The sequence below is a fragment of the Tachysurus vachellii genome, chromosome 7 (genome assembly GCF_030014155.1).
Source record: "Tachysurus vachellii isolate PV-2020 chromosome 7, HZAU_Pvac_v1, whole genome shotgun sequence".
Lineage (NCBI taxonomy): Eukaryota > Metazoa > Chordata > Actinopteri > Siluriformes > Bagridae > Tachysurus > Tachysurus vachellii.
In genome coordinates, this window is record NC_083466.1 from 19,922,243 (window position 1) to 19,944,014 (window position 21,772).

Genomic DNA, 21,772 nt, shown 5'->3' on the forward strand with positions numbered 1-21,772 from the left:
GGCTGGTTTGAGTATTTCAGAGACTATCCTGGGATTATAATGTACAGGAATCACTATAGTTTACACACAGAATGGCAATAACCAAAAAAAAAAAAACCCCACCAAGAGAGCGATAGCTCTGCAGGCAGAAATGCATTGTTGATAACAAATTCTGGAGTAGAACAGTCAGACTGATTGCATCTTATACAAAGATAACCACTCTGTATGGCCGTGCTGAGCAGAAAAGCATTTCAGTACATTAGACCTTGAGTCAGATACTGTAGACTATTACTGCAGTAAACCACAACAGGTTCCGGTTCTAGCTGAGAGCAGGACTGTGAGGCTACAAGACAATAAACTGAAGACCATGAACATTCTTAGTACAATAAGTTTCTCCTAGTGACAAAATTCGAAGAAAAGTCTTGGAAATGTGTATGATTCCCCTTAATATTAAAGAAGATCCTAATAATGATATAAGTTTTCTGTTAAAAAAGAGAAGAGAAAGAAAAAGAAAAAGAGCTCATAAGGTTAAAATGTGTTAGGAGTAGTGAGGAGGACTTTTAAGAGGCTTAAGAGTTTCTTTAACAGAGGAGAAAATGGCCAAAAGAGGGAGAAGCAATGTATTGTATACAATATTAATGATAGTGAGTTAATAAAACGCTACATATTAGATCTTGCATGGATTAATTTATACACAGTACTGTGCAAAGGTTTTAGTCAGGTGTGAAAAAATGCTGTAAAGAAAGAATGCTTTCAGAAATATAAATAATGAGTGTTTATTTCTGTCAATTTACAAAATGCAAAGTGAGCAAACAAAAGAAAAATCTAAATCAAATCAATATTTGGTGTTACTACCGTTTGCCTTTAAACCAGCATGAAGTGATGGCACGGCCCCCACAGAGCGCTGATCTCAACATCATCGAGTGTTTCTGAGATTACTTGAAGAGACAGAAGGATGTGAGAAAGTCTACATCCACAGAAGATCTGTGCTTAGTTCTCCAAGATGTTTGGGACAACCTACCAGCCGAGTTCCTTCAAAAACTGTGTGCAAGTGTATCTAGAAGAATCGCTGCTGTTTTGAAGGCAAAGGGAAGTCACACCAAATATTGATTTATTTAGATTTCTCTTTTGTTCATTCACTGCATTTTGTTCATTTATGAAAATAAATGTTTAACACTTCCATTTTTGAAAGCATTCTTTGTTTACAGCATTTTTTCACACCTGCCTAAAACTTTTGCACAGTACTGTATATATATATATACTGTATATATGTATATATTCTTCTGCTATGCCATTTCTAGATACACAAACATCAGAGAACAAACAGAGCCTAAATGCCACAGTGATTGAAATGATGTAATTTGGCACTATGACATTTTCCTGCGCTGTGTCGGAGATGTTTACATTTACATTTACATTTATTACATTTATTACATACGGATGTTAGCGCATCTCTAATACGGTCACGAGCGTAACTTCATATATTTTAAAATAGAGACAAAGTGAATGCTCAGAATAGACCAGAATTTAAAAGCACTGCTTTTCTTTTATTGGACAACCAATAAATTATCCAATAGAATGTATCACACCTAGTAATCATACTGGTCATCCCCACCTCCTCTCTAAGATAAACGCGTTGTATTTTCCTTGCTCAGAGTTGCTCTAAAACTGGTCCTGAATCACTCTTAATATAAGTTAACTAGTTAGAAATTTTTAGTAGCCCTCTGAGATCATTCTTAAAATCTTTACAGTATGAATACAGGACCTGGTGTTCAGCAAGAGATCACTAGCTTCCTAAATACTCAAATCAGCCCGTGATGTGATGTGAACGTTCTCTCGAGCTTTTGGCTCAGATCTGCATGATTAACTGATTGTATGAATGTGTAGAATGTGTTCAGGTATTCCTGTATCAAGTGGATGGCAACTATACAGCAAATCATTAATATATGTAGTTACAATCTAAAAAAACAACAACTATTTATCTAATCGTAACAGCAACGTGTATATTTAGTGATCGGAGGAAATCTGAACAGGCAGATCTGCTACTCTCAGTAACAGATGCAGAATAATGACTAGCCTTATCAAGATGGATTTTTCCAGTGTAGCCTGTGAGCCTGTGAGAATAGTAATGCGGGGTGTTAACATATCAGCTGTTCATTTTTTGTGACTCACAGCCAAAGAACAACAGAAATGAAAGATAGCACTTACAAATATATTGACATACAAGCGCAAACAAGGCCATTACACGAGCTAATGTTTTCTAGGCTAAGAGGATCTTATCTGAACAAAGAAATTGTAGCCTATGACGAAAGAGAGACGGTGATGTGAGAGTAGGATATACTATATAAAAGCACATAATGCTGTTATATTCTTCTGAATGCTATGTTTTAGTTTCACATGTAAGGCAGGTTGTATGTAAGACACAGAGGTTTTTTTTAATAAGGCATGGCCGTGAATAAATACAGTAAATCTATGAGTCAATATTTCAAGGCTTCAATCGTCTCGTGCGGCCATGAATCCTTATGTTGTGGCCAAAGTCATGTCAGAAACGTTGTGGGATCAACATACTTAATACATGACCTCCTGTTAATTACTTGGTGTGAATGTTGAGCAGGGTCAGTTCCAGACAGTTATATTAAGGTGGGCTGGTACAAATAATAAATGGGTAGTCAGTGGTAGTGGAGACAAAACCAGAACCTTAACTTGTTCACACGCACAAACGTAACTACATTAAGGATGATCTTGACATAATAACATTTTTTTCAAGCTGTGTTTTACACAATAGCATACAGTCAATGGTTTCCTCTGTTGCCCCTGCACAGGGCTTTAACTCAATGGACAGATTATTGTCGATTAGCTGTAGGCTGCCCACCCAATCAAAATGTAAAAATCATGCTGGTATTTTCTGTTATTTTTCTCTTTAGATACAATTTAAAGAAACAATCAAACTTTAATTGGGTGGGCAAGACCCATATTTCCCCACCGCTGCCGCCGGCCCAGACGATGTGGAATAAAGTCTGTTTGCTATGAGAATTGGATTGATTTTCTGTCTCATTCATTTTCACGTCATCTTAAAAATATCTGCTATGCGTTAATGATTTCATGGCCAAAAAAAGACTCGAGGCTACACAAGGCTTATCTCATGGCTTCACTTTATCAATTTGTGTTCACACCTGACTCCAAAATGAACACCATATCAGATCAGTAGCTGATATACAAAAAGTTTGCTACAAATAAAAACTTTGTCTAATATGTTTTGAATATTTGAGACTGTGTGTATATATGTGTGTTTGTTCAAAGTTTTATATAAGGGTTATATAAGTTCATAACCCAGGTTTAAGTGTTGAGTGTTTGGTAAATGGACCTGTTCTATATGTTAGATATCTGTTAACATTATCACAGAGCTATAACGTTTGTCCTCGTTGCTGTAATTCCTGAACATGTCCAGTTCACTAAAATCCCCAGCTCTCAGTATGAGATGTTACAAGACACCATGTGAAATGCAGCTTACTGCAGTATTACGACTCAGGATGTGCTCTCGCTGCTCTCAGAGATGTAGATTGCCCACTAGTGTCCAAAATAGTGTATTGCACATAAAAACCAGACGGTGTCTGCTGAACACATTAACCAGACAACTTTAGCTTCCTTCCAGAGATGCACAAACAGTTTACAAGCATGTGCACCAACACACCATATCCAGTCAACACTCAAGAAGCCTTTATTGTCATTTCAACCATACAGTATATAGCTGGTGCGCTACACGTTGAAATGAAACAACGTTCCTACAGGACTATTTTCATTCATTCATTCATTTTCTACCGCTTATCCGAACTACCTCGGGTCACGGGGAGCCTGTGCCCATCTCAGGCGTCATCAGGCATCAAGGCAGGACACACCCTGGACGGAGTGCCAACCCATCGCAGGGCACACACACTCCCATTCACTCACGCAACCACACACTAGGGACAATTTTCCAGAGATGCCAATCAACCTACCATGCATGTCTTTGGACCGGGGGAGGAAACCGGAGTACCCGGAGGAAACCCCCGAGGCACGGGGAGAACATGCAAACTCCACACACAAAGTGGAGGCGGGAATCGAACCCCGACCCTGGAGGTGTGAGGCGAACGTGCTAACCACTAAGCCACCGTGTCCCCTCAGGACTATTTTGGTACATAAAAATAAATCAGACAAATAATAATACACTTTATGTATTTATATAGAATCTTTATCAAACTCAAGGTTACTTTACAGTGGAAACTGTTAATATATCCCAGACTAGGCAGGTGAAAGTTATAGGTATATGTGAAAGCCTGACTCTCTGGCTCAGTGCCTTTTGTTTCAGTGTTTGGACCCATTTGTTTGCAATCTTCAGGTTGAGCAGTTTTGGTGAACCTGTGCTCCACTGTAGAATCAGAGCTAATGACTGAGAGAACTCAGCCAGAGTCTGACATTAACCAAACCTTTAACCCTTAACAACCTAGCTCAAATGAAATGTTTCCTCTGTAAACTGACCTTGAGATGAATAAAAGCACTATATAAATAAAATGTATTTTTCGTAAAGTCTTTAGCTGAGAAGTGGAACCAGATTTGGTTGCTTGATGTTGGGATTCTTTTCTACTCACTAGGGTTAAGAGTGGTTATTTCAGTTAACGTACTGTAACCTTCTTTTCAACTTGAACCAGTCTGGCCAATGTCCTTTGTGCTCTTTCATCACTAAGGCATTTTCACCTGCAGAACTAAAGATCATGGTTTGTTTGTTGTTTGTTTTTCTGTATATATTCTACAGTTTGTTGTGCATGAAAATGCCAGGAGATCAGCAGAAATACTGAAGCCAGCCCATCAGGCACCAACAACCATGAGAAGTCATGGACATCACATTTTTCACCATGTTTGTGAAACACGTCATGTCGCATTTCAAGAAAGTTGTCAGGAACATAAGTCATATCACATATACCTGTGTGGGAGGGTTATATTAAACGCCAGAAGGCGGTTATACATTACATCCTGACACATCTTTCTCTTTCAATCTTTCAATTTCTCTTTCCCAAAGTTCGAGAAAAAAGCTCTTATCTGTTCCAAGGAGCTTCTGTAAGGACATTGTGGGGTCATTGTGGGTTATTGATAGTGCTTGTGTTTTATATTTCAGCCAGCATTCATCAAGAAAATGCTTTCAAACCACCAACTCATTTCTTTCCATTCATTATCATTACCAACACATTGCCATCTGTTATCTAAACTGCAGTCTATTGTTAATTCAATTACCTATCTAGATTCATAAAGAGAATTATACCTGTCTGTTGTGGCTCTGACTCATCATCCCTCAAGGAATAGACTGTGCACTTACCCTGCCATTAGAAAGTGTGATCTGTAATATAAAAGAGCATCTGCTGTTTAATGTAGGGATTTTCTTTTGTGATCCAGTTCTACCAGAGTAGGTTTAATGCTAAAGGGGCTAAATTGGATTTTCCCTGTTTTGCATATGGGTTCAAAACGGTGTTAACTGTGCTTACAATGTGGACAATTAAAATGTGTGGTTTCATCAGTTTAACAAAGACAAAATCTCACTCTGCTTTCACAAGCTGTTATAAGCTGTAAGAAAATCGAGGCAAGAAGACACAAACTGCTCAATTATTCATGTTTCCTAAATATTTTCAATCTAGCTTCCATTTAAATTGGGATTATAGCCAAAGACTGTTGTCATTAATGGCTTCACGGCTCATTTGATTCTGTAGGTAAAGTATCAGGAGCCAAGTAATGGGTATTTCCTCAAGCACTAGCTGGGGCTCTGGAGTATAATCCCTGGGGTGAATAAATACATCCTTTTTTCACCTACGGCAGTTCATTTTCTTCTTTCAAAGACGTCTGCATGTATTGATTTATTGCATACTTCTCCCTTCCTTGAGCATGCCATAAGTTAGCTAATTCATTAGAGTAATGCTACTTCACTGACTCCTAGATATCCTAGTCCTGGAAATGAGAGCTACTGCTGTTACAGTTTAACTCTATTACTATATCACTATTGAAAATGTTACTGTTCTTCTCTCTGCTTATGAATGTTCAGAACTAACGGATGTTCTAAGTCGTAAATAAAACAGACAACTTTTTAATCCTTCAAAGTAAAAATAACTGGATGTGTTTCATAATATTTTCATTATTATCATTTAAAACCTCTCTCTCTCTCTCTCTCTCTCTCTCTCTCTCTCTCTCTCCCCCTCTCTCTCCCTGTCTCTCCCTCTCTCTCGCTCTCTCTCTCTCTCTCTCTCTCTCTCTCTCTCCCCCTCTCTCTCCCTGTCTCTCCCTCTCTCTCTCTCTCCCTCTCTCTCTCTCTCTCTCTCTCTCTCTCTCTCTCTCTCTCTCCCCCTCTCTCTCACTCTCTCTCTCTCTCTCTCTCTCCCTGTCTCTCTCTCTCTCTCTCTCTCTCCCTCTCTCTCTCTCTCTCTCTTTCTCTCTCTCTCTCTTCCTGTGTCTCAGGTATCTCCACTCCTATTCCCGTGATCGGGCTCCGTAACACAGATAAAGTCTTTGTAAACGGAAGCTGTATGCTGAACGAGGAGCGTTTTGTGTTGGTCGGCTCCTTCGTGGCCTTCTTCATCCCTCTTGTCATCATGGTGGTCACATACTGCTTAACCGTCCAAGCCCTTCAGCGCCAAGCCTCTGTCTTCCTCTATGAGGCTAAAGCCTCTTCCCAGCAGCCCTTGCAGCCATCAGCCCCGTCTTCGTCTCAGTTGGCTCCGCCCCCTGTCTCCTCCCGCCGAAGCAGCCTGAACTGTCTGCGGATGGGGAATTCACTGACCCCATCAACACCTGACAGCATCTCTATGGTGGCTGGCTCAGAGGCGCCATCTCAGCTCAGCTCTCCAGCCGTATCCCACGGCCGTCGTGGCATGATGCAGGCCATCAAAAATGAGAGGCGGGCCTCCAAGGTTCTGGGTGTAGTGTTCTTCCTCTTCCTGCTCATGTGGTGCCCTTTCTTCATTACCAACGTGTTGTCTGTGCTGTGTCGTGGCGCATGCAATGATCCCCTGCTCTCCGACCTGCTCAATGTGTTTGTGTGGGTGGGCTACATCTCATCGGGTGTGAACCCTCTGGTATACACTCTCTTCAATAAGACCTACAGGCGTGCCTTCTCCAGCTATATGCGCTGCCGGTACAGCGGAGTCCGACTCAAGCCTGTGGCTATCCATGTGCCATGCCCATCTCAAGCCGCCGTCACACCACTTCTAATTTGCGTAGACGTTGACCGGAACAGTAACTGCCGCAACGGAGACGGTAACACACTTCAGAAACTGGAGATGCCCGATATTGACACTCATCTTGGGATAGAGATGCAAACTGGAGTGTCGGCGCTATCCGTCAACAGCTGTCATACACTGGCAGAGCACACCAGCAGTGTTTGATTCACTAAAGGCGGAGCTGTTCTCTGTAGCATGACCACCAGGATCAGCTCTGTGTGTTTGTGTACTTGTTTTTTACTCAAGGAAGCACCACCCCAATGGAACCCACACCAGCACTGGGGCTGGAAATCACCACACTGTAGAATGTACGCTGGCGGAGCACGAGGGGGATAATTTACAGCATCAGGGACTAACCTGGTTCAATGCATTAAGACAATCTAGGACATTCTGCACTGTGTGGGAATTGAATCTGAAGTTTAAAAAAAAATCTATATGATGATGTGTTTGAACAGGTTCAGATATCTGAATGCCATAAAGTGTTGCATGGCTTAATCTAGTTTTTTTTTCAATAAAACAATACAGAACAGTGTGAATAAGCAACGTGGCTTCCAAAGAGAGAGCTCCAGCTCCCTCGTGTGGTTCTTTATGAAAATGACAGATGGCTTCTGAGATGCAGGAATAAGGAGGCTGACCTACATTCACCCCCAATCAGGTGTTAAATTATGTACACCAAGTCCATCAAATCTTGGGATAAATGAAGTTTCCATTACATACATTACATATGTTTGTTTCCATGTACCTTTCAAGCATTGGTGGGTAACAGCCTAGGACTATCTATGCATAATAATCAATGCATTTTGGAATAGCAGGATCTGGAATGTTTTATTTCATATAACCCGACAGATTAGAAGAGAAAAGGCTTAACAAAGTCCTCAGATCATCTTATAACCCAAAAAACCCACCTGTAATTGTGTATCCATGTCAAATCTGTAGAATGGAATGCAGTTACAATCTTAAACACCATTTCTAATCAAGGCATGCAGTGTGTTGACTATCTAAAGGTTTGAGACGTGGTTTAGATGTAAGATCATGTGAAAGGTTACTTCCTAAATCATCGAAGGTTACCTCCTCAATCGGTGCAAGAAGTTGGAGAATTTTCTCTTGAATGTACTGTAAATGTCAGTTATCTAGTGGTATTGGCGATGAAGTGCGAACACTCAGCAGAACTACACAGGATGCATGATTTCTGCTGCAGGTCGATGAAAAGCCACATCTCAAACAGCAAAACCTAATCTGTCAGATCCAAACCATATGTTCAGAGGAGTTATAATTGTGTGTTGTTGTGTAAAATGCTGTAAATGCTTGTTGTTTTGTAAGTGTGTAGAATTTTAGTACTCGGTATATATTAAAGACCCTTCATTCAAACTGCCATTTTATACCAAAACCTGTGAATGTTTGTTCAAATCACTTCTCAATCATTTACACAACCTTTTTTTGTGATGCTGCTATTTATTTAATAAACTTCCATGATCATTCGTGTCCGTGTTTTGATCAATGACGGTATGTCTTTAAAGGAATAATCCACTCTGAATGACTTACGGTATTTACAATTCGATATGAGTGCGAAAGATTTATGATGAACATTTCTATTTTGACTCCTTACTATTTACACATTAAACACAATGTTATTCAGTGAGAATGCAGATCTACCTAAAGACCATGACGCAGCAGTTCTTTAGTCCTTTAATCATCTCCCCTTCATCTATAAACTCTGGTCAAACAGATCAGGCTTCAAGCTTCAGTGTTCATGATAACAGCCCCATCAACAGCATTGCACTTGTCACCTAGTACATCACTATCTAGTCTCTGCTGTCAGTTACATATAGCTCACGTAGAATTTGATTCCTCTTAATATGATGTTTTCTCCTATTAAACCTTACAGCAGCACATAACCACTAACGTCCTAGATTAAGTGCATCTTTAATGGAGATGATAAGCAGAAGAGGAAAAACAATACACTGTGTGAACCACGGTCTTGCACGGGTAGCTTTGAGTCGCTGCTCTAGGCATACAACAATTGGCTGAAATTAAATGAATGTTTGCTTGGCTTACTGAATTCGATTGAAACCAGCACACCTGCTCTTCTCTCTTGCTTTATCGGTGCCATTGCTGGTGGTTTTTAGACAAGGACACGTGTAAATGCAACAGTTTTAAAGTGTCTAATACCAGTCACTATACAGATACACATTTTGTCTATTTATGTTACTTCTGATAACAAAGGATCATTTCACATTAAATATCTTGTTTATTTGATCGTTTCTATATAAGCGCAAAGTTTTGCACTCATGGGTTTCTGAAAGTGTTTAGTAAAATACACAAAACAGCAGTACAGTAGGTGTACTGGAGTGTTGTTAAATGCGACTTGCAGCCAAGTCGACAAGTCAACAGGGTTAATATTTTACTGCAAATTCTAATATAGACTTCAATTTCTAACATACTGTAATTTATCTACATATCATATGTACTTCTGAAGGATATGATCATTCAGACTAAGTATTAAGCATTAGGTTGTAGCCAGAGCGTACAAGCCAGTAATATAGCACAATTTGTATAGCTCAGTGATATAATGTAGAAACAAACTCTCTGCTAATCACCCACCAAAAAGACCGACTGCAGCCAAAAACAAAAGACACAAAAAAATCCTACCTTTTTAAACCAAATTAAAGCATCACCATGGAGTTGTCAGTCAGTGATACAGCATGTAGCCTTACCACCCCAGGGCTCCCCATCTGCCAGTGCAATCCTGTGCTCAGGTTATTGTCTGTGTGGTGTTTCACATATTCTTCAAGCGTCTGTGTGGGATTCCTCTGGGTTCTCCGGTTTCCTCCCACATTCTAAAAACATGCTGGTAAGTGAATTGATGGAAGCAAATTGGCTCCAGATGTGTGTGTGTGTGTGTGTGTGTGTGTGTGTGTGTGTGTGTTTGCGTGGTGCACTTTGTGGTATACCAGCTTCCTATTCTAGCTGTTTTCCTGCCTCATGCCTTCTGTTCCACCTCCAACAATCCACTGCAACCCTGATCATGTTACTGAAGGAAGGTGAGTAAATAAAAGGACGTACGAACAAATGAATGAACAAACAAATGATGGGACTGCAATAAAGATACATCTTGTAAAAGACAGAGATATCTGATTTTGATTTCTTCCTTCTGGTTTCCTTTCCTGCTTTTCTTCTTCCTCCTCCTCCTCCTCCTCCTCCTCCTCCTTCTTCTTCTTCATACTCATATAGTTTCAGTGATTAAATATGTCTGGGTCATTTTCTTGGTGGATCTGATATCTGTCAGAGTAACTCTGGGCTGCACTCTTTCTTCTTCTTCTTCTTCTTCTTCTTCTTCTTCTTCTTCTTCTTCTTCTTCTTATTATTATTATCCATCATACATCAAGCTGGCTGTATACAGTTTTGACCTGGCTACAGTATGCCGCTTTACAGTTCCAGGTTCTCAGATTATAGTGCACTACTACTACCTGTATATTAAAATACATTTAAATGTGTTGCCCTGTAAAGACTGATGTGTCTCCACAGTGTAAGGCTGGGGTGGTGGTCTGTCGCTTTAGTGCTGCGCATGCGCAAAGCAGCGCTCCGCTCGCGCAGAAGAGTCAACGCTGCCAAGGAAACACACAAGCAGATACAGTCAGCATCGGACACACACACACACACACACGCGCACACACACACACACACACACACACACTGTCAAATGACTGCTATTCACATCTGCATGATGCGAAACCCGTGCAGCTGGAGACTACAGGAAGCTATGTGAGGGGGAAAAAGGAGAAATAGGAGACGATAAATCAGCCTGACGTCTGAAAGGTAAATAATAAAAGCAGCGTTTATTCGGTGTTATTTCTGTAAAGCTAAGCAGCTAATGCTAACCTCGTAGTCGTGATGTGTGGATTTAAAACGTTTCATTTATCTACACGCGTTTGTCTCACAGAATGGTTTCCGTTGACCTCGTATACCGGTGATATGTAGACGCAGAGACATTTAAAAAAATGACGTTTAAAAAAATGTCTTTATTTCTGGAGATATAAGCGAATGTTTATTCTGTCTCGTACTGTACACTGGACGCGGGCACGCGCACGCACGCTGTAGTAGATGCTGTCACCTGTGCGCGCGACACCTCAGAATCCCCAACAGCTAAAATGCTAAATACAAAAGACATGTGGAGTTTTTCTGTCGTCCACACAGCCACAAATATTATGTTTTTAATGTAACACACTACATTAATGGGTGTTTTTGCCAAACATTACGTTACATTACATTATTTATTATTATTTATTATTATTTACATTATTATTTATTATTTATTGTTATTTACATTATTATTTATTATTATTTACTATTATTTACATTATTATTTATTGTTATTTACATTATTATTTATTATTATTATTTCCATTATTGTTTATTATTATTTACTATTATTTACATTATTATTTATTATTTATTATTATTTACATTATTATTTATTATTATTTACATTATTGTTTATTATTATTTACTATTATTTGCATTATTATTTATTATTATTTACTATTATTTACATTATTATTTACTATTATTTACATTATTATTTACTATTATTTACATTAGTATTACATTATTATTTATTATTATTATTTACGTTTACCTAACATAGCTTTAACATTAGCTGCCTTGTGTCGTGGGACCTGCCTCAGGACAAATGGGGGTTTGATATCTAAGTTAACACTTTACACTTTTTTTTTCTTTTTTTTTTTTTTTTAACATAATCTGCTTTGACATGTGATATAGAAAAGGGCCATATGGTAAATCTATCATAACAAGCTTCAATTGAAAAAGAAAAAAAAAACACATAGAATGCTTATTTGTGTATAGACTGAATCTAACAAGGCACAACAAAAACAGTTGTTTGTGTGTTCAAATAAAACGTGCCGTGTCCGAAGTTGTTGAACAAATGCAAATGCCTTTTCTATAGTGTTTTATTTTGTGGATACCAGGGCATCTGTGGAAAAATGGTCCAGACCTCCTTTATATGACGGAAAGGAATTCTGTGTTGTCCTTTGAGAGGATGTTACTGAGGACGTCTGGGTTTCGCATCTGGACAGGGTCCTCAGTATGAGTCTTACATTCTTTTAAAATAGGTCAAATGTAGCTCTCTGGCTTTTCCATCTGGGCTTGTAATTTCACGGTATGTGATACAGGGCAAAATCATGACTTATCTTGGCTCTTTTATCATCCTAAACTCTTTACTGCAACCACAACCCTGGTTTGCATGTTGTTTGACCTGTTACATTTCTGTGTCTTTCACCACCTCAGCCTCATATTGTTGTTATACAGTATGTGATTTTAGATAAAACAACCATTTGCCGATAAAATGCTTTGTCTCTTAGCTTTTTTTTTTTCCTGGGCAGCCCAGAAAGCAAAGTGCAAGCATGGCAACTCTTTTAAAAACAGCAACAAAGGAATAACAGGGTACATAGTCACCTTTACATAGCTGTCTGTCTCTCATGCACTTACTAACAAACATACACTGTCCGTATCGTATCGTGAGTAAGAAGTCCTCCAGGAAACATTAACGTTTTTTCCTCACTATAGATCTTGCTGGTGAAGGAAATTTCCATGTCGAATATGGATTGTAATGTCACATTTTTGTGTTTTTTCCAGATAACTTTCTTTATTCTCTTTCCCTGTCTCTCTTTCTCTCTCACACATCACACACATGCATGCATATACTCAAACATGTTGAGTCAGCAACACTGGGCAGCAGCACATGATCAATACCCTTTTGCTGTGGGAAGGAGTCTAATCGCTAGATCATAGGTGATCATGGATGATGTCAATCTATTGATTCGTGTCATCAGTGTTGGCTCAGAGCTTGTTACAAGTCCCTCAGCATTTGGGAGCAGTTAACGAACAAAAAAATGTCAAGCTGGACTAATGACCCATCCTACTGCATTGGCTATTAATTATATATATTTAATATGGGATGATTAACATCAACAGTAATGTGTGAGTTTCCAATTAGACCAGTTCTATACAGGGGCTTGTGATTTTAGCACATCTATGTGGCTTTCGCAGCACAGGCATAAACTGCACAGTATTTAGGGACTGGCAGGACAAGAGGACTTGGGAAAATGTTCTACTCTGTTTGCTCTGAAATAAGGTCAGTACGTTTGTACCATTTAAGCCTAACAAACTGATTTCAATCGCATAGACTTGTTACTTTAACTGTTGAAAAAGTTATTCTAGGCATTATATTGGATGTTTGGCTATGTATTGTGTTAACAGCATGCAGTAAGTACAACAGTCACAGTCCAGACCTGCAAGTGTATCGATGGTTAGATTTAATCATTTAGAAGACCATCTGAAATTTTTTGGGCAGGAAACCCCAAAACCCAGGAGAATCCATACTGAGATATGCAACCTGATCTCAAGATTGATAAAGACGAGGGATCAATCTTTTTTTTATTCTCATAAATAGTTGTTTAGACAAAGTATGGCTGCAGATCCACAGACTTGGCTGGAGTTATTGGAAAAAAAGCATACATGGATTTTTCCTAACGTGGCTGTCATTTCTGACTTTTGTGTGTCCTTCATTTTCACTGTCTTTAGCCATGCTCTCATTTCCTTCTACACATTTATCAGAGCTACCTTTCACCCAACACCGGTGGAACTCTGGTGGAAGATGTATGATTCTCTCATCCAGGGAAACTGTGAGGTGCAGGGATTTTTTTTTACCCAAGTGATAATGAGTTGTGATTTCCTATTAATATTGTGCTGCATTTTTAGCAGATATTAAATTGCCTTTTTGGGCTGATCTGGGATCAGGCTTAGCCACCCTCCCACCGATTAACAATGCAGTGTAAACCATGTCATGTGAGGCCAGGTGATCCTGATTAACCACAGTCCATATGTAAACCAAGAAAATGACATAGTGCAATGTCATTTCTATCCTTCCAGACTCTATGCTTCCCATCATTTTAACTGTTTTACCAAAGTGACATTCATATTGGAGCTCAATACAAATAAAAGCAAATATATTTATTTATTCTTCAAAGATCCACACTGGTGAGTATTACGTAAGTCGCGAAAGTAGGTGTGTATTTTATGTAGTATTGATTTTAGACACAATATCCCAGTGTATTTCTAAGTACATCATGCACATATTTTTTTGTCTGACACTACTGCAAACACTGCTGGATAAAGTGGATGTGTTCTGCAGATCTGACTCTAAGCTCTAGCTCAACCAGGACGGCACACAGAGGGGAATGGGGACACCGCAGCTCACGTGGGCTTTCCCTAGTTTGTAATTGTGCTGAAGCCACCACATTTTAATTGTGTGTGACAGGAGTGCGCACGAGTGGGGGAGATGGAGGGAATGCTGGATCTAGAGCAAGGGTTAGAACTGTAGGAGCTGGTATGGAAGTTATACTTGATAGACACGAGTCAAAATGAGGGAATCTTTATTTCTGTGTTGTAAAGAAAAGTTTAAAGTCATCTAAATAATGTCCTGATATGTCTAAATAAAGCACAGAACCGTGCTATAAATATATACAAATTCAACGACAAATCAGAAGTGCATGTAGTAACAGGGACAATCCAATAAGAGGTGGTTTATAATCCTATGTTCATGCTAGCAGGCCACGTGCTGTGTTGTTTCTACTTTAGCTCTTGTTAGTGTATAGTGACTGCTGCTCGTTGCGTTTGTGGGCGTGTTCTTTCTTGGTTTTTGTTTAAATTCGCAACGAGAATTGTAGTAGCCAAAATGTATAGCCTACATGATATGTATATTTAATTCAATTCAGTTCAATTCCATTTATTCTTCTAGCACTTTTAACAGTTCACATTGCCTCAAAGCAGCTTTACATGAGTAGCAAAACAAAATGAACATTAAGTGACTATTTATCTCTAACACGTATCCCTAATATGCGAGCCTGAAGGCGACAGTGACAAGCCCCTGAGACAATAGGAGGAAGAAACCTTGAGAAGAACCAGACACAGAAGGGAAGCTCATACTCATTTGGGTCACATTGGACAATAAATAATGTCAATGTAAATAATGTCCTTTCTACAAAGTATATATATATTTATATGCCACTATTGTTAAAAATATGTTTAGAAGTTACATGAAAGTTTGCATACAAGACAGATTAGCAAAGCAAACTAAAAGTTCTCACTGCACTCAAGGGTCACTGTTATTTCCTTCCTTCCTTTGTTTTTTTTTTTACTCTTTTTACAGTTGGGAACTGAAGTAATGTTGGACTACATGTGCCAGAGGATTGTCCTGAGGAAGCATTTCTGCCAATCATTTAAATTTGTCACTTTATTGCATCGTATCTACTTTCTGAAGAATTGATCATTTTCACTATTCACGGTGATAATCGGCTCTGTTACTAAAGTAACGGCTTTGTTTGATGCCGATACATACAGTATACTACACACCGACACACTGAATACGCTGATGCTCCATGCAGTCCTGGCCTCTTTGACCTCCTTCATTGTGTCTGCCACTGATCCTGGACTTAGATAGAAGCTTATCTTTCTAAGGTCACAACAAAGACGGGCCCAGTGCAGTGCTGAACGCCATGCTGAGCACATTCCATGACACTTGTGAAGCTCTAATGGAGTCAGAGTCCAAAAATGATCATGGTTTTATATTCCTCAAATTCAAGAGTGTTTGACTTCTGAGCCTTGAAATAAGATGATCATTATTATTTGCCCATTTGTAGGCAGTGTGTATCCTCATGCAGTCTCCTGTCTGTCTGCGTTTGTGTGTGTTTAGTATAACTAATCTTTGTTCTCTCTCACTGCTTCCTGCTCACCATGTTTTATTCATAATCTCTCACCTTTTCATAACTTTGTGCTCTCTTCATCTCTCTCTCTCTCTCTCTCTCTCTCTCTCTCTCTCTCACTCTCTCTCTCGCTCTCTCTCTCTCTCTCTCCCACATTTTCCCTGTCTTGTCTTTCTCTCTGTCTTTTTCCAGTCTCTCTCATTTTGCCTTTCTCCTTTGACTCCCTGTGTCTTTCTTTTTTCTTTCTTTTTGTACATGGAGATCTATTTTCTACATCTCTCTCTCTCTCTCTCTCTCTCTCTCTCTCACTCACTCACTCACTCACTCACTCACTCACTCACTCACTCACTCACTCACTCACTCACTCTCACACACACACACACACACACACACACACACACACACACACACACACACACACACACACACACTGTCAGTAATTTTCTCACCCTATTTTTGATCAACCCTCCCCAAAAAAAACACATGAAAGGAAACCATGGTAACGTTTTCTCTCTTGTCTGTTGTGAGGATCCGGGGCAGTTTTATGCGCACTGGATTAGCAGCCGGAAAAAGCCATCACATTTTTGTTTGCATTTTGGCTGAGCTAGAAGAGACTTCCAGAGAGAACGGAGATTCACACATCAAAGGGCCTTTGCCAGGGCCGTGAAAAAAGGGGATTGGGGAAGGCGGGGGTTTGGGAACAGTGCCATCCAAATCCATTCGTCTATTCTTCGCCATTCTGCTTCACTCATTTCTACAAGTGTGAAAGGCTGCTTGCTGTGCAGAAGAGCAGAAAAACACAAATATGACTGCTGTCACACAGGAACTGTCCCGGCTAGTAACTAATAATCTTTAATGCCTAATATTTTGCATGTGTAATGAGCACAGACATGTGCTTGTTTAACATACTGTCCTCTCCCAATACTTAATTTTTTTGCTATACATTGAAGACCATTGGGTTTATGAATATCAGTGAATGAACTGATCAGAATGTCAACTTTTTATTTCCATGCACGCCATCAAATTCTTAGGATAGCAAAAGTATTGGAACAGATATAGAACTTTCAGTATTTGGTCACACAGTAAGTGCATGACGCCAGTGACCCATTGACTGAACCCTTTGTTCAGTTGTTGATCCATCTGAAGGGTTTCTCACTTTAATCCAGTCGAGCAGCATTTCACCTTCTGAAGAGGAGACTAAAGTCGTGTGACGGACATGGCTAATTTAAATTCCTCCATTTTTTTTTTTACAACGACGGAGCTCTTTGTTGTGTTAGTAGTGCGTTTTTGCTCATTGTCAATCCTCTCAATTAAATAATAACCATCATGAAAAAGTTTAGTGAGCTCATTCCAGAAGCCATGCAAGCCCAAGCCATAACACTACCTCCACCGTGGCTGATCGGTGAGCTCCTATGTTTTTGTGAAGTGACCTAGGTGTTTTTTTTTAAACACCTAGATATATATTATTTTGAGGGATGTTCTCACTCTTTGTGATAGGCTCGAGATTGAGATCACAAATAAACACTCTTAATTAACCCATCCTTCTGCGTCTTATTCTCTACAGATCTCTGATCTCGAGGCAGTCGCTCCGGGCGCTCGGGATCACACCGATCAGACTTGTCTTCATATACACTGCTGGGCTGCTTTATTTATGGAGTGAAATAAAGACAAGAAAGAAAAGGAGGCAAAGGAGGATTGACAGAACACAGAACCACTGTAAATATTTGATTTCAGGAGAATGTATTTGGGCTTTCAAAAAGCTACCTGGTGTGTGACATGAATTAGACATCAGGGATGGAGAGATAGTGAGGTCAGACTAGTCACTATATGTTAGGGTGACGTGTGTTTATACTGACGTGAAGTGGGTGTGGCCTAAACCACAATCCCCAGAATAACTCTGGGAAAAATCCAGCGATTGAATTGTGAGAAGTAAACTACCGAGTTCTGGCTCTGGCTTTGGTAATTTGTCGTTCCTCATGTACAGTTTTTGTTTTGTTCTTGGACAAATCTGTTGCCTAATTTAAGCCACTGTGTCCCTTTTCTGCTGCAGAAAAGAGAGTCTGACTCCTAACCCTAAGGTTGTGGGTTCGAGTCTCGGGCCGGCCACAACTGAGCAAGGCACCGAACCCCCCCCAACTGCTCCCCTCACTGCTCTGGGTGTGTATTCACAGTATGTGTGTGTGCACTTTGGATGGGTTAAATGCAGAGAACGAATTTTGAGTATGGGTCACCGTACTTACAGTAGCCGTATGTCACGTCACTTCAGTGCTCACCTTGAGTCTAACCCAGATGCCCAAAGAACCTTTCTGACAAGCTTTTGAAAAACACCTGAGCTCTGTTTGTGTCCATTGTTGGATTCATGTCTCCCAGATTTGAAGTCTGAGCTTTATGTTTTTAATGCCATAATGTTGTTCATCTCAGAACAGCACGTGGATGAGGTCAGAATGTAAAAATCTGAGGGCAACATGAAGGCAACTATTACACACACACACACACACACACACACACACACACACACACACACACACACACACACACAGCTTACAAGAATACCAGAGACTTATTCCTCATTTCTCATTGGTGACTGGGTATCGACCCATTCTAGTTGCTAAGCAGTGCAGCCTGTGTCCAAGTTAGTGTGCTGCCTCTGTGTGTGTGTGTGTGTGTGTGTGTGTGTGTGTGTGTGTGTGTGTGTGTGTGTGTGCGTGCACGTGCCACACCTATCATTCTTTTTTACTCTGATCATTTTTCAATATTGATACTGATAAATCTGCTTATCTGGATACTTCAGTTGGCATTACAGTGAAAATATGTACGAGCTTCTTAGTCTGTTGAAGATTTCTTTTGAAGAATAAAAACAGTCTCTGATGTATGCATGTGTGTGTTTCATTCGTGTGTTTGTACTAAAATCACTCCGCGCTTTCTCTACGACGGTGCAATGCACCTCTGTGAAGAGTGTCAGACAGAGCAGGAAGACGGCGGAGGTCCCTCGTGCACACTTTACTTCACCTCATTTCACCTGAACCAACTCATCAGTTAATCATACATTTTAATCAGATGTGCTACAGTCCAGTTGGGATCGATTGAGCTTAACATGTACTATGCTTTTGGGAATGTTAAAGTATGCTAATAGAACGGTCTTTTGTCATTTATCACTGAACTCCAAGTTTTTATTACCCTCATACAGCCTAAATGACATGTGGTGTGTGTGTTCCCTGTGTCTGGGGTTTTATCTACAGTATGTGTGGCCATGTATCTGTGACTCATTAGATCTTTTCTACGTTGTCTGCCACAGCACAAACAGCCTGAGATGAAAATTGGCCCCTGGGGTAATTACACACATGTACACATGCTCCAGCACCAGGCTCATAGAAGGGATGCTTGCTCTAATGTGATCCTCTTTATGCCATCATAATACCCCAACAGAAGGTCTAGACCACAGAGGTCAGTTTAGCGCGTACATCGGATGGCAGAAGGCTGGTTTATAATTCATCACAGGTGCTTCTGAGAATTGCAAATGAAGCAAACCTCTGAAAATCTACATCCTACATAATGTTTTTATTCCCCAGCTTCTAGGCTACATGCATAAACAAGAATGTGGAATACAGGTGAAAGTGTGTTTTTGGAATTATTTGACTGATAATTGAGAACTTAACGCTCACTGGACACTGATACTGAGAGTGTCTTTTTCTGACTGACGTCTTCATCTTTACTACTTTTTCAGCCCTAGTTATCGAGTTCCCTTCTATAGCTTCATTCTTGACTGTCATGATTGTGTCGGTTATGTTGATTCTTTATTCTCTGTCTGTCTCTCTCTAGTATATCACAATGCCACTGGTAAAGAGGAGCATTGAGCCCAGGCACCTGTGCAGGGGAGCTCTGCCTGACCGAGTCTCCAGTGAGCTGGAGTGTGTCACCAACAGCACTCTGGCAGCCGTCATCAAACAGCTTGGTAGCCTCAGTAAGTCTTTCCCTCCCAGCAATCCTTATTTCCAACCAATCTTATTTCCATTTATCCACGTATCATTGAAGGATTAATGAAAATTTGCCTGACAGAAAACTAAAAGATGTGGTAATACTTTAGGCTGAAAAATACAAACAATGTTGACTGAAAAGTTTTTATATGCAACACACCTGCAAGGTCGAGGAGAAAATTCAACAGTGAATCTAGAGTCATCGTCTGAAGAAAGACGTACCATTTAAAATGTTCACGCTGTTGAACATTTAACCCCAAGTGAGAAGAAACAGCAATACAACTCTTGAGAGACATGGGCTTAGTGTGAGGCAGTATTTATTGCTTGGTTATTTAAAGCTGAAGTGCATAGAGTTGTGTATTAATATATTAATGTGTGTAATCTGATGTTGCTGAGGTGCCGTGAGTCACACTGACAAATCATTCAGTAGCAGTTCACGATCACTGACGTGTCCGACGTGGGGTGGAGGTGGTCTAGATATGTCAAACATCAGAAAAACTAGGTTATAGTGGGCAAGAGTGAGTCAACCCGACTGTCTGCACACTGTTAGTGTGTAGCATATGTGTTGCTCTGTATTTTAGATCACCATCTCCATCTCATACCTCACATCAGAACACAGAAAACATGTCGAGTAATAAAAATACCCACATATGAAGTGACCACAGGTGATGGACATGTAGCAGAGTTAGTGGGCTAGCTGTGTCTAATTGGAATCAGAGTTTGCTCTGAGATTACTGAGAGGCATGACAGAGATTTGTCTCCTTCACCTGGTGACAAATATGTTCTGTAATATTAATAAGGAAATAGGGGCAGATAATTATATCCTCATGAGTCACCAGTAGTCTCGCATAGCCAGACAGAAGGAAGCTCTGGACTCCATAGCAGCCAACTACAACCCAAGAGAAAGTCTGACATGTAAAGTTTGTTTTGTTGAAAATGTAAAGTTGATGATCCAGTAAAAACAGACCCGTGTATAACCATCGCTTGTTCGTTAATAAAAAGAAGTCATGTGTTTATACAGTGATTTTATCATTTAGAAATTCCAGCATTTAGCTAATCATCCTAAGCAGTCATTGTCACACGACGGCTTCTTTCTTTCATGAGGGAAGTACAGCATGCTGACAGCTTGGTGGAACATAAAAAAAAAACACAGCACACACATCTCATAGAAATCCTGTAGAATCCAACAAGACAGATGATGACTTCAAAACTCCTGAAGTGTTTCCTTTTTTTTTTTTATTGTCATGACGTCTGAGGCTCCGGTCAAGTCACCAGTACCTCAGACTGCTGTGTTTCAAACTGCACACTTCCTTAAGTATTTTGTCAGTACATTATTATTATCAAAGAATACTATGTAGTGTGTGTTATGAGTTATGTGTATATGGATTGGGTCGCAGTTGGAGTATGTTAGATTAGTGTACGAAGTGGAGGAAGAATATTCAGTAGCTTTTATTCCATCCACTGTACCAGTTTTAGCCCCCAAAAGAAAAGCTTCTGTTTTCTCAGTACAAGTACAGCGAATCTCATCATGTGTTTCCTTTAAACATCTGCTCAATCACTTATGTTTGTTTTTTTCTCAACAGAATTATTTCATGCGTATCCTTCATATCCCAGTCTTTTCTTTTTGCTTTCTTTATTCCTCTCATTTTCCTGATTCTTTGTACTATCGGTGAGGTGCTGAAGACAGGTGAGCTTTTTCCGCCGCTGTGTTTTTAACACTGGTCCTTTTTCAGGTCGCCATGCAGAAGACATCTTCGGGGAGCTGTTTAAAGAAGCAAACAGTTTCTGCTTGCGCATGAGTCAC

At 39.9% G+C, this 21,772-nt stretch overlaps 2 protein-coding genes across 7 annotated transcripts in view; both read left to right on the forward strand.

Moving 5' to 3' along the window:
• htr2cl1 (5-hydroxytryptamine (serotonin) receptor 2C, G protein-coupled-like 1) overlaps nucleotides 1–8,692 on the forward strand; it is a 121,357-nt gene extending 112,665 nt beyond the window's left edge. For all 5 annotated transcript variants that reach the window (XM_060874808.1, XM_060874807.1, XM_060874810.1 and 2 more), the window contains one exon: nucleotides 6,454–8,692. In XM_060874808.1, the coding sequence (XP_060730791.1) occupies nucleotides 6,454–7,379 (926 nt within the window). In that variant the 3' untranslated portion in view covers nucleotides 7,380–8,692. The remainder of the gene's footprint in view (nucleotides 1–6,453) is intronic.
• A 2,151-nt stretch (nucleotides 8,693–10,843) lies between these two features.
• zgc:109889 (uncharacterized protein LOC553542 homolog) overlaps nucleotides 10,844–21,772 on the forward strand; it is a 25,507-nt gene continuing 14,578 nt past the window's right edge. For both annotated transcript variants that reach the window (XM_060874812.1, XM_060874815.1), the window contains exons 1-3: nucleotides 10,844–11,030; nucleotides 19,814–19,955; nucleotides 21,702–21,772. The exon at nucleotides 21,702–21,772 is cut by the window's right edge and continues 64 nt beyond it. In XM_060874812.1, the coding sequence (XP_060730795.1) occupies nucleotides 19,823–19,955; nucleotides 21,702–21,772 (204 nt within the window). In that variant the 5' untranslated portion in view covers nucleotides 10,844–11,030; nucleotides 19,814–19,822. The remainder of the gene's footprint in view (nucleotides 11,031–19,813; nucleotides 19,956–21,701) is intronic.